Source organism: Chelonoidis abingdonii, chromosome 2, assembly GCF_003597395.2.
Source record: "Chelonoidis abingdonii isolate Lonesome George chromosome 2, CheloAbing_2.0, whole genome shotgun sequence".
Lineage (NCBI taxonomy): Eukaryota > Metazoa > Chordata > Testudines > Testudinidae > Chelonoidis > Chelonoidis abingdonii.
In genome coordinates this window covers 286,681,150-286,694,174 of record NC_133770.1, presented here as the reverse complement: position 1 = coordinate 286,694,174, position 13,025 = coordinate 286,681,150, and the positions used below count along the sequence as shown (strand labels likewise).

Genomic DNA, 13,025 nt, shown 5'->3' with positions numbered 1-13,025 from the left:
GTTTGCACAACTGCCCGACAACAATGGAATGCTTTAGTCATGATTCTTGAGTTTTCATCCTGGCTCTAGGAGTGCTCTAGTAGCCAGAACAGGTGGACAGAAGTATGAGTCTGGGGTACTATTTGTTAATAAATAATGCTCCAAACCCTTTTGACGGTTGAATAGTTGAATTTCACTGAAAGCAAAGCCAAGCGTGATTTGGTGCATGGCACAGTGTATGAATCTGCTTATTGATTCCAATTTTGTCAGTAGTGACCATGTGCAACTTCAGATTGATATTTGGCTGCTTGCTAGGGTAGATGTGACTCTGCTTTATAATTGTTATACCCCCAAATTTCCACCCGTCTGTGGAAAATCCAAGTCACAGCTTCCACATCAGTGCACCTTCCCTTAGGCTACAGGGTATCTTGAAGTAGAGGGTGGACAGGAAAGCAAGCAATAGGAAGATTCAGAAAGTTAAGGAGCAAATATAGAACAACTTCTCTGAACGTTTCCATTTGCACATGTTCAGTAGAACTAACTATGCTGAGTTTAAGAGATTTATCATGGGAGAACAAAAAACAATGAGCAGTGTGTTCTCTGGGCTGGATATTATGTGCCAATGCCAGATTTTCACCTCCCAAACCAAGCCTCTACTCTCAGCTCACCTGTGGTCAGGGATCCCATGGTGGCCAGAGGAAATGCTATGAAGGTAAATTGAAAGCGTATTTCAAGAAAACCAGACATCACAAGCTGGGAGAAGTAAGCCACCAGCCAATGTCAGTGGTGCCTCATCCTCCATCAGGCAGTGGCCTGCTTTGAGCAGAAGTGCCTTGTCCTTGAAGATGGAAAAAGAGGACTTTCTCCCAGCAGGCAGCTGACGTGCCAGGAAATGTCTGTACATGCTGTGCATGGATCTGTGGTTCCAGGATCGGACTCCTGAATCATCTCAGCACCCATATATTAATCTGTGGTAGAGATCATCCTTGAATCTAGGGATTGCTGACTATGACCTCTCCATAGTACCAATAATTCAGTCAATACATGGAAAATATGTGACTTCAGTGACCAGTCTTCCCACATAACACAGTGAATAGTCTAAATAGTTTGTTCACAAAGTATAGGCTGATACTTGTGCATGAACTATCTGAATACTTATTCATAATTTTTATGGCAAGATGCTTTCCAATTAGTCACAAACATTGAAAAACTGATTTTTTTCAGATATCTTCATAAAAATACCTCTAATGAAAGCTGAACTCCTTTGATGAATGAATATAACTTAAATTTTGCAGTACTACACACTGGTGCTTCCATTGATTGAACTCATGTCTTCTGTAGTTCAACTGAGATGACGTTTTTTCTAAAGCCCAAGGGCCCTGTGCAATTAAGACAATGATAGTGTTAACTCATTATTAGTAATTTATCAGTGCCATTTGTGGGTGACTGGTATACAGCTAACATTGTTAGCAACAGGAATAGTCTAAGTGGCCCTATAAAAGGCTGACAGTGATTCCTGTTTGGACATCATGTACATTTTCTTTGGTTTTTAGTGTCAAACGATTGAACTTTTGTCACTTTCCCTCTATTGATGAACTTGCTACTAGTTTAAGGATTCTCATCAGTTTCAGTTACCAACTTTTGTGAAGTACTGAGGATATTTTAGAACCTTAGTTTAACAATGTATCATGCTGACCCATGTTGTCTCGCTGTTTACCATGTCCTCCTCTATCAGACTGTATCCATCACTCTTCTTATGCTTAGACTATAAACTCTTATGGGGCAGATGGTATCTTTTGTTTTCCTTTTTGTGTAGCACCTAGAATAGTGGTGTTTCAGGTCCATTACTGGAGCTTCTGTAGTACGAGTAGTAAACTATTTTGTAATGTATACATGACACCTAAGCACATACCATTCAAAAGTTGCAGAACTGTAAGTACTGAGTACTATTCCAGTTACTCACAGCATTGCTACTGCAAGCAGTACTAGTCCTGCATCTTGGAACACTCTCACTATATATAATTATTATCTCCACTACAATCTGTTATAGCAGCTGATAGATGGAAATTGCTTTATGAACTGGACGGTCTTAAGTCTTTCCCATACCTTAGATTTTCATTCTTCTCCCCTTGCGCACCCCCCCCAAATCAGGTAACTAGGAAGAGAATGCAATTTAGGCAAGGGTAAATTCAGCTGTGTATCTCACACCAGCTTCTTGCTTGTAACCTCTGAATACTCAGCTGTACTGAAGCTAAATTACACATCTTGTAGCATAAAATGTAGTCCATTAAAAGATTTGGGATGGGGGGGAACCTTTGGCTGCGTATCTTGACCTTGTCAGTGTAAACCAGGCTTCCAGCTAGGGCTCCCTTAGAGCATAGGGTCATCCCTTTTGCACTTAAACAGATACAGTTGGCCAGCCTAGATAAGCTGGACCAGGGTCCACTCCTTCCCTTTCCTACTATCTCTTGCTTCACTGAACTACTGGAGAATGGAATGGTCAGTCTGTTTTGGAGAATCTTGAGAGTATGCATTGCAGTCTTTTCTTTCATGAGCAATTCCTGATTTGTTATGTAGAAGATCTCTAGGTATTGATATTATTAGTTCCTTGCTTTCATAACTTTGTGTGAAGAGTGGTGATGGTAAACTATAATTGTCAATGCACCAACACAGTTGATTTGAGTTATGGATCTTTCCTGCCTATCATGGGGTTCTGTGGGTGATTTTGTGATGTAGGCCAATGTCCATGAGGAGCAAGGAATTACTAAACTCTCCAACTTCTGAATTGTGTAGCATTTGAATGCTATCGCTAGAACTGAAAAGACTTTTTTTCCAAAGGAATGATTAACTTATCTGAGGTATCTAGGGCAATGCTTTGCCTGTCTAAGGGCTTGTCTACATTGGCACTTTACAGCACTGCAACTTTCTCACTAAGAGGTGTGGAAAAAACACCCCCCTGAGCACAGCAAGTTTCAGTGCTGTAAAGCACCAGTGTAGAGAGTGCATCAGGACTGGGGACCACACTCCTTGTGGAGGTGGGTTTTATTTTTGAGTGCTGGGAGAGCTATTTCCCAGTGCTCTGCCACAACTAAACAAGCCATGTTAAAGCACTGCCAAGGCAGCACTTTAATGTTGGCAGTGTAGACTAGCCCTAATGGAACATCTCTTTTGTAGGAGACCTATAATGTAGATCCTTTGCACCAGTATCTTACTGAAGATGAAGTTGCACAACACACAATGCCCTCTGTTAGCATAATATGTATTTTAGAGGACTGCTGTAGCTACACCAGTGTAATGTAGATAAGGCCTAAAAACATGAATGAGATTCCTCATTTTTTGCTGGAGCCCCCATTGTAATAGATGAACTATGCAGGTTTCTTTTCCTGTTCCCCTTGGCTTGCCATAAGCTAATGTGATTCTGCTCCTGCAGGTTGGCAAGCACTGATGTTTGATCAGTTTTGAGAAGACTGTTCTAATAATTAAGGTGCATTAAAGGCTTTAATTCTCCTCAGTAATTGTGTGTGAGCCTTTTGAAATTTAATCCTTTAACTTGGCTGGAATTGCATCAAATAACCAGGTTCAAGTTTGTGGGAACCTACTGCTGAATATGTTGGCAGAATGTTCAGTTAATATAGATCCAAAATCTGACCTGGTGAAGTGAAATGAAAATTTTGAGGTTTGTGTTTTTCCCTAGTGCTGGCAACTTTACACGAATGCTTGCAAATATAGATTAACTTTGTGTATTGAGCCCTTGGGCAGGGGAAAACTATTTTGATCCAGGAAAGTCATGCTATTACATTAGCTACAGTGTAGTATTAGAGGGCAACACAAAGCACCTATTTTAAACATAAGGAAACTTGCAGTGAACATGTGAAACCACTTTCCCCAAGCAACTTTCTCTTCAGACAGTAAATTGGCTCACTGAGGTCAGATACTGTTTGTGCAACTGGTTCAAAGACTGAAGCACGATACTATGCCAGTTAAATCAGGAATATTGGCTTTTGTTGAAAATCTTTAAGTGCTCTTAATAGAAGGAAAACATATTAAATCAGAAATGCTTGAGCTGATGCAGAAGCATGATTTGAAAATCCAGTAGATTTCCAGAGATCAAATCTTGTTACACACAAAGCTTTTTCTCTTTAGATCTTCACAGAAGTAGTGGAGAAGCATGTTGGTCAGCACTTCTTGGCTTTAGTTCTTACTAAACATAATGTAACAATTTTGAACTATTGTAAAAACAATCATGTCAATGCCATAAGATATCTAAGGTATTCTTTCTGGCATGGCTTTTTAAGTCCTTTGTTTTCTGTTCTAATGTCCTGGAAGCCTAAACCATTTCATGTAAAAACTTATGGGTGTTTCTACCACAGAAATACAAGTTGTGATGTGGTTCCCACCTAATACTGGGAAAACGCAGTCTTGCAAGCATGTCTTCATGAGGGACTGTGAAAGGCATTACTTTTATGAACTTGAACTGAAACTAATGGATTTATAGCAAAGCATGACAGTTTTTTGTTTTTGCACTCCAGTTCATATTGTAGAATTGAGTGAAAGGTTAACTTTATTTCACAGTATCCCAAGTTTTAGCTAGATTTTATTTTTTTGGCCATCAGACAATAGAGAAGTCTCTAGCTTTTAAATAGTGCATTTGTTGTGAACGGTAGCTGACTATGTATTATGGATTGCATAGATTTCTGTTCAAGGTTTCCTAACACTTTCCCTTGCCTTCATTTGCTGTTGCTTGTAACTGACTCTAATTTTTTAGATGAAATTTTTTATTCCTAGTCTCTGCCTCAGGTTGAAACTTTTCCTGAAAAACTTAAGCAAAACTGGTAAATCCATTTTAGAGAACAAAATTGAGTGGAAAATAGTTATGCTAGTAATTTTTTGGTCTCCTGACCACTTTGAATAGCTTTAGTATGTCAGACTGTAGACTTGGTGTCAACTCACTGTCATAAACATGCCTAGGCTGTTTCCCTTTCACCATGTGTATCTTCTTTATTCCTCTGCACTTCTACACCCAGAACATGAGCATCTTGTAGCAGGAGCTTCCCATGCTGCCTTCCTCCTTAGCCCAGTTACTCTTAGCATCCTGTTTCTTCTTCTTATGTCCTCCCAATTACTTTCTTAGCCCAGTAATTACCACCCAGGTGTTCATAATTAAGGCTGTTTTAGTCACAGGTATTCTTAGTAAGTCATGGGCAACAAACAAATTCATTTCCCATGACCTGTCCATGACTTTTACTATATTTTGCTGACTAAAACTTGACAGATGGGTGTGGTGGTGGTGCAGTGGGCTCCCTACTTGGCTCTGTGCTTCCCCTGTCCCCTGCAGCAGCAGACTTTGGGTATGGGAGGGGGTTGGGGTACAGGATGGGGTGAGGTGGACCTAGGCAGCACTCACGGGGGGGCTTCCTGGAAGCAGTGACATCCCCCTTGCTGAGCTCCTAGGCAGAGGCTTTGCCATGCAGTTCTGTGTGCTGCCTCCACCTGCAAGCAGCACCCCCGCAGCTACCATTAGCTGCAGTTCCCAGCCAATGGGTGCTGCAAAGCCATCGTTCTGCATGCTGCCTCTGCCCAGAACAGCTTAGTCACTTCTCTGCCTAGGAGCTGAATGAGGGGAATGTCCACTTCTGGGGGGCTCCCCAGGTAAGCATCACCCAGAGCCTGCCTCACCCCAAACTCTCTGCTGCTGGCAGGGAATAGGGGTCACAGTGATCCAAGACTGCCCCAGCAGGAGCTGGGGTGACTGGTGCAGGGACTGCCTGAGCTGCCCCTTAGCCAGGTGCACCAGCTGCTGCAGAAGTTGCAGAGGTCACAAAGTTACGGGAACCATGACTTCTGACAAACCCACAGGCTACCTTGTAATCCCTGAATAGAAAATGGTTAACTTCCTCCAGCTGGACCTGCAGTCATCATGCTGTAGAAATGTCTGATCAGGGTGCTTGCTGCTTGGATTGAAAGACCCTTAGGGTGGGGCAGACTAGTGTATCTAGTATAGTGAGGTTTTCTCCTGGTGCTACCACAATACAAATGATTTAATCAGGAGTTTGGAGCAGAAAATATGGAACTGAAATTTGACAGAGGGATAGTTTTCATAGGGGATAATTCACATTCCTAAATTCTAGAAACTTGCTGTACATTTGCACAGCTGAACTTTTTCAACACTTGCTGCTTCTTTTTCTGGAAATCCCATCACCACTGCTCAGGGTCAAGTTTTAAACTGCCTGTACCAGCCTATTTTCCCACATCAAAAAACATTAGCCTAGGTGTACTGCTCTGGGAACCAGATGACTTGAGTTCAGATTGCACCTTTACCACTGTGTTAAGATTACTGTGCACTTGGTGTCTAATGGAATAAATCCAGTATTGTATCCACTTAGCTACACTACCTTTAAGACTGTGCCAAATCCATATCCTTAGCTATGCTGTCATCTAAGAACAGAAGTAGGACACATTCCCTTCCCAGAACCAGGAACAGAATGCAAGTATCCTGATTCCCACCTTTCTTCTACTGTCCAGCAAATAGCAGTGTGTTACATCCCTCTTGTGACTGTCTGCATGGAGGATTTCATTAGCAAAAGTGGTAGAGTTCCATGCTGTGAACCTGTCTGAGATTCAAAAACTGCTAATAAGCAGGATTTCTTATACATGTACTAGATTTGGTTCCCTGCCACTCCCATAAATATAGAAAACTATATAGGGAAAGCCTAATTGGGGGGGTGGGGATGGATGGACAACTAGGGTTACAAAATCAAATATTTGGATTAGGACATATCGGAAGTAATTATCCCTGCCATGGAACCTTGATTCTGACTCCTTGTGCATATACTTTGATACACCCTTGAGTGACATGAACATACTCTGTCTTTTGTTATAGAATCATTGCCTCACTTCTGTGCAGTGTTAATTGATTTTTTTTAACCTTCATATTCTAACTAGGGAGGTGGGGCTGGGGGAAGGTGGTGTGTGTTTGTGTGTGTACTTCCCAGCAGATTCACAATTTTTAATCTGAGACTCTAGGAGGTGGGAAGTGGTCCTTCCCTCCCCTCTATCTGTTTAAAACTCCTTTGTATAAAATAAATATGCTGATGCTTTCTTGATCTTTGCAGATATCAGCTACTAACCATGTCAACAGAGCTCCAGGATGCTCACCTTGCAGAGGTGAAACCTCTGGTAGAGAAAGATGAGGTAATTTTAACTAAACAGTTACATGTTGTCATCTAGAACTTGCGTGAATTGCATTTTTTCTTCATATGAAAAATGGTTAAATTCTTAATCTTTTCAGAATAAAAGCAAATGTTGGGTATATGGAAACACTGGGGCTAATCTTCTGTCTGAAAATAATCAGAGTAGGATTGGGCCTTGTTATCCAGTCCTCTAATTAAAAAAACCATGTATACTCAATTTTTGCCCCTGCCTCCTTTGTTTTTGGAAATAGCATCACTTGTATGACATTTTATGACACACACAGCGAGGAAGGTTGTCATTCTCTTTTCCTTTCAGCCATTCCTCGTGCTTAGGGCTGGTCTGCATAGTTCTTATGCTACTTTAACTATCTGTTTAGAGACTGATAATTACACTGGTGCAGTCCTCTGTGGATGCATTTATATATTTACTGAAACTTACAGAAAGAAGCTGTACTGATAGAAGCATTTTAAAACAGTGCAAAAACTGTGTAAATGCACCCTTACTCTCTGTTAAACCACTGTTTCTACTTTAAGGTTAGTAGTCTTCCCCATGTATTGGAGTATTTTTCAATTTACTCTTTTGTCCATAGCATTTAAGTTTCATGGCCATCCTAATCACTGTGCTTCAGTGGCTCTAGTTCCACATTCTATTAAATATTCTAGATCACCTGTATACTTGGATGGAAAGCACCAGTATTCCTAGGACATCTCATCCCAGTGATCCAATGTCTCAAAGACATAGGCCAGATTGTTCTGTTAATCTGTGCCATTCTAGGCAAACAATTTTGCCTTCTTTTTCTGAGTGGAAAGTTGCTGTAATGGGAATACATTCTTAGCAAATAGTTTGCTATTGTCTGTGAATGGAGCTCTCAAATTTGCCTTTCTTAGAGGGCTTGTCTACACCATGCAGCTTTTAGCAACAAACAGCCTTGTTGCTGAAAGTCAGTGTGTAAATGCTTTGTTAGTACTTTGCACTTTTGCCAACAAAATACTTCCAGCCCAGTGGTGTAGCCAGGTTCTGACATCAGGGGGAGTGAACACATTAAAAAAAAAGGTGCCACCTGACATATCAAATTACTAATTACATACTTCTAAATTCATTATACATATTTTGTATTAAAATAAAATCACAATGATCCAGCCACAGAAGGGTTTGCACAGCTGGGATTTCTTAGGAGAACTTTAGATTATACTTTAGATTCTAGAAAGTAAATGACAGATGACAGTAGTTCATAATTGTCACAGATTTTAAAAAAATACTGTTTTTCCTAGTTACTAATTTCATTTTAAAATCAATCAATGAAATGCACTTTATTTATAATAGCTTATAATACTAAAGTCACCAAAAAGGCATGATGGATACAAATTTTATGAGAATTGGTGAGCAAAGATCTCATAGCTCTTTGGGTTGGACAAAGTAGTAATTTCCCTTAAAGTAGCTTTATTCATGGGTGTTCTTCTTTTTTTAAAACAAGACATCTCTGACACAGATTGGCAGTCTAACATTTTTGGAACACTGAGTACTGAAAGTTAGGGTTGTTAACCAATTTAAGCTGTGCACATGCTGCTTAATTTGTGCAAGAGTTTGCCAAGGCTGAGTCCCAGCACCTGTAGGCTTGGTAATTCATAGCCCTGGTACCTTTTGGGTTTGCTGTGTCAGTTATGAAAGTAAAAAAAAATTGCTTGAGCCCTGGCACCTGTCATTACAAATTAAGCACTGATCTAGCAGCACTTATTCTTTTTAGAGCCTCACCTTGTGGAGGGCTGTGAGTATGAGAAGCTCAGCTATCAGTAATAACAAATGCAAGATACTAGCCCTCATGGGAGAGGGGCAAAGCTAGAAAACAGGAACCCTAAAAGCTCAAAAACCAGAAGAAAAATAAAAAGAACCCCAATTGTATTTTAAAATCTCATGGATTTTTAAGCCAATCTTGTGATATTTGGGGACTTGCCTCATGATTTTTTTTGTGTGCTTGGCATTAGCATTAGTAAGGGAATCACCTCCTTATCAAGGCCATCCACGATATATCCCTATGAAAAATGGAGGACAATGGTTATTGTTGGGAGACCTGGCACCATAAGATGTTGTTGTGTGGTAAGTCACAGGCACTGCTCGGAAACCAGGAAGGGTGAAATCCTGCCCCTTCCCCCATTGAAATCAATGGCAAACCTCACATTGATCAGCACAAACAGGCTCCCTCCAAGCACTGGAGCTGGTCGAACGCTTGATGTGCAGCGGGGTCCTAACGCACCACCTCAGTGCAGGACTTTGAGCCCCAAAGGGTGTGCCTTAATACAGGCCCCGTCAGCCTCATGCGGATCAGAACAGAGCACTGCAGGACCTATTTCCAGTGGGGAAAAGGCTGGGGGAATGTGCTCGGGTGGTGGCAGGAAGGAGACTACAGTGCAGGACATTGGGTCAGATGGAAGAGTACTCACCTACAGAATAACCAACACCATATTCAGCAGCAGCTACTGTAAGGTAGGCATTTGTTGGAGGTCTCCCCCATAAGTCTTGAACCTGGCCAAATTGTGCTAAGGTTGAGAGAGCTGACAGGATGCCAGCCAAAGGTAGTACTTTTGTAGGCAGGCCACTTCCCATTTGAAAAGATTGTCTTCCAATTTTTTCCCCACACTACCCACCCTAGAAATTCCACTAAACAATTTGACTTGAGCAGAGACAGTGAGGTGCTCTTTGGTTCTTTGAGTCTCACTTTGCCTAGTACAGAATCCTTGCACTTTGAGTCTGGACTTTGAGTCCCTGCAAACAGTTTCTCACCACCTGCTTCGGAGTGCAATTTAAAGGAAGTTTCTTTTTAGGAAATTGTAGTATAATTTTACCACTTGACTGCTGATAAATGAATGCCCTAGGTATATGTGGCAGCATGTCTTTTGTGCTGCTGCACTTAGTAGTTATGGCCCTGCATGTCACTGATTTTTGTATCAGCAGTACAGTCAAGGAGTTACAAGATGGGACTTGTTGTGAAGAGTCTAACCATATGAGATTTATACATGAGTCCATTGCTTCAGAGAAATTGGGCTAGCATCACAGATCTCTCTTGCGCGTGCACGCTCTGTCCCACGTTCAGATGCTGGTGACCTTATTGATTAGCGTTAATTCAGACAGTCTGTATAGTGGAGTTGTTTTCCATGTCCAGGATTGGTCATGTGAGGATGTGAGTTAGGGGCAAAATATTGGCATCAATTCCCTTCTCCCACCATGCATAGTTAACAAGGAGAATTAAAAAACCTGGAACCAGAAATTAATCAGTCACCTAAAAGCCTTTGAAAAACGCGACAGACTTATGCCCAGTATCTTTAGGGTTGCCAGCCCTCAAGGATTGTCCTGGAATCTCCAGGAATTAAATATTATTCTTTAAAGATTGTCATGTGATAAAACCTCCAGGAATATATACAACCAAAACCAGCATCCCTGTGCCTAAAACCTGCAAGTCCCCTATTTCTGTTTGGAGAGTGTTAAATCTTTTTTTCTGTGCCATGTTGAAAGCTTCCCCTATTTGTATTTTCTCCTGTTCTGAAGTGATTCACAGTAATAATATATTAATAACAGACTCTGCTTTGGCAAAGCAGAAATGGTTTAATATGTGAATCACATTGCTGCAGGATAATTAAAATAAAATGCTTTCAGACAAATGCCAAAACATGACCTGCTTAATAACGAGGGGGGAAATTGGGTCACTACTGTTCTGAGTGATCTGCATGTTATGTATGTTTGTGTTAAAAACTAGAGCTGACTTACATCATCCAGATCAGCTATGTAAATATAAGACTGCAATGGCTCAGGAAGCCAAGATACAAACTGTAGGGAAAGCAAGAGCTAGTGTGGTGTGTGTGAGCGTCCGAAGCCCCCACCAGGCAGAGACTGCAGAGTGAGCGGGGGAGCAGGCAGCACAGAGGCTGCAGGGCAAGGAGGAGTAGGGCGGGCAGACGAGGTGACCCTGCAGCAGCAGCGCCGAGTTGCCTCCACGAGCCTGCTGATCCTCAGCACCCTCCACTGCCGCACTGGGGGCCTGCGCTGCGGCCCTTTCCCCTCCTGGCAGAGCCCACCCCTGCAGGGGCTCAGCTTAGCAAGCTGGGCAGCTGCAGGCGGGCAGGAGCTGCCGCCTCCTCTGAGCCAGGCAACCAGCCGCTGCTGCCTGCAGCCCAGGAGTGAGTCAGGCTGGGGATGGGGGCTGTGTGGAGCCGAGAACCAGCCAGCAGCCACACGCAAAACCTGGCTCTGGACTCCAAGTCCGGAGCCCAGTGTTGGCTGCACAGAAAGGCGCAGCTTTTTGGAAATGTCCTCAGGGGGAGCAGCTGCACCCCCTGCTTCCCCCCCAGCTATGCTACTGTTCCAGCCCTGTGAGCAGCATTAGCTTTGTCATCAGGAGAGTGCTTCTGCCAGCAAAGCTGCATTTGCCCTGCCACTTGAGCAAAATTTGTTTTTCGCAGGGGGCACTTTTTAAATACCTGTGAAAGACAAAAGTTTTGTCAACAACTTTGCAGTGTAGACAGACCCTGAGTCTTAACATGTAGCTGTAACTCCTGGCAACAGTAAATCTTGCACAGCTTTCTGCACTGTTTTCCATGCTAGAACTCTTAATTCCTATATTTGTAACTCTTTCATCCACCCACCTTCATTAAGCTTAGTTACACACCTCAAAACTTTGGAAATCCACTCACAAACCCTTTTGTTACAGTTGTGTTAAAATAGTTCTCTATTCTCCTTTATTACCAGAAATGCTTGCATGAAAACTATTTGGAATCTGGGTAAGAGGAGCAGGTAATCTGTTCAGAAATAAAGATCCTCTTTTCATACTTTAAATTCTCAGCTGTATTTGCAAGAGGATAAGCACTGAGCTTTAATGTCTCACCTTAAGCATGTATTATTTCTAAAAGGTGTTAACACCTCTAACAACACTACAGAACTCTCTGGATCTCTGTCATGGGCAGATGAAAAATTGGTCTTATTGAGCTAAAGAGGACTATAGTACATGCTGTGACCACGATGCTACCTTAGTTCTAAACACAGTCTAAATAACACACAGGCTCTCTGGATGCATATTTACCTCCTTTCTAGCTCTAGAGTACCACAACCCTGTGGTGAATGAATGAATTGGCTCTAGAAACGTTAATGTTAGGAACAGATGTCAGATAGCTATGCTTTCTATGTATAACATTGTTCTTAGTTATAACAAAACCCATTTCCTACAAGATAGTAGGACTTCTTCTTAACTGGACCAGCTCTCAGAGGTTTCAGAAATGTTTCACCCTACAGCGCTGATGCTTTTTGGGGTTACAAACTTTACATCATAAATGTAAATATGTATATTACTGTATGTAAATATGAATTTACTGCACGGTGAGATTGCCTAGCTACCAATATAAATACCTTAGTTCTTGTAGCCCTCTTATAATCCAGACTCTGATAAAGCAATCATTCCACTGAGGTATCATTTTATATTTCTAATTGATAGTTTTTATCATGATGCTGTTGGTAAAGACCAAAATGTTAGTCACTAAAGCAAGGGTTCTCAAACTGGGGGTTGGGACCCCTCAGGGGGTCATGAGGTTATTACATGGAGTGGCGAGCTGTCAGCCTCCACCCCAAACCCTGGTTTGCATCCAGCATTTGTAATGTTTAATTTAAAACTTTTTTAATATATTTATGAGGGGGGTTGCACTCAGGCTTGTTTGAAAGGAGTCATCAGTATAAAAGTTTGAAAACCACTGCACTAAAGTATCCTGCTTTAGTCTTCTGGGGCCTCATTGCCTCCTGCGGGGTCTCAGTTTGTTCTTTTTGCATGTATATTTTTCCTTTCAGCCTCTTCCCTGGTGTAGCTTCATATTCATCAA

At 41.8% G+C, this 13,025-nt stretch overlaps 1 protein-coding gene across 1 annotated transcript in view; it reads left to right on the top strand.

Moving 5' to 3' along the window:
• NDRG1 (N-myc downstream regulated 1) overlaps window positions 1-13,025 on the top strand; it is a 60,340-nt gene that overhangs the window by 5,873 nt on the left and 41,442 nt on the right. The window contains exon 2 of the mRNA XM_032773478.2: window positions 7,092-7,170. Within this exon, the coding sequence (XP_032629369.1) occupies window positions 7,108-7,170 (63 nt within the window). The 5' untranslated portion in view covers window positions 7,092-7,107. The remainder of the gene's footprint in view (window positions 1-7,091; window positions 7,171-13,025) is intronic.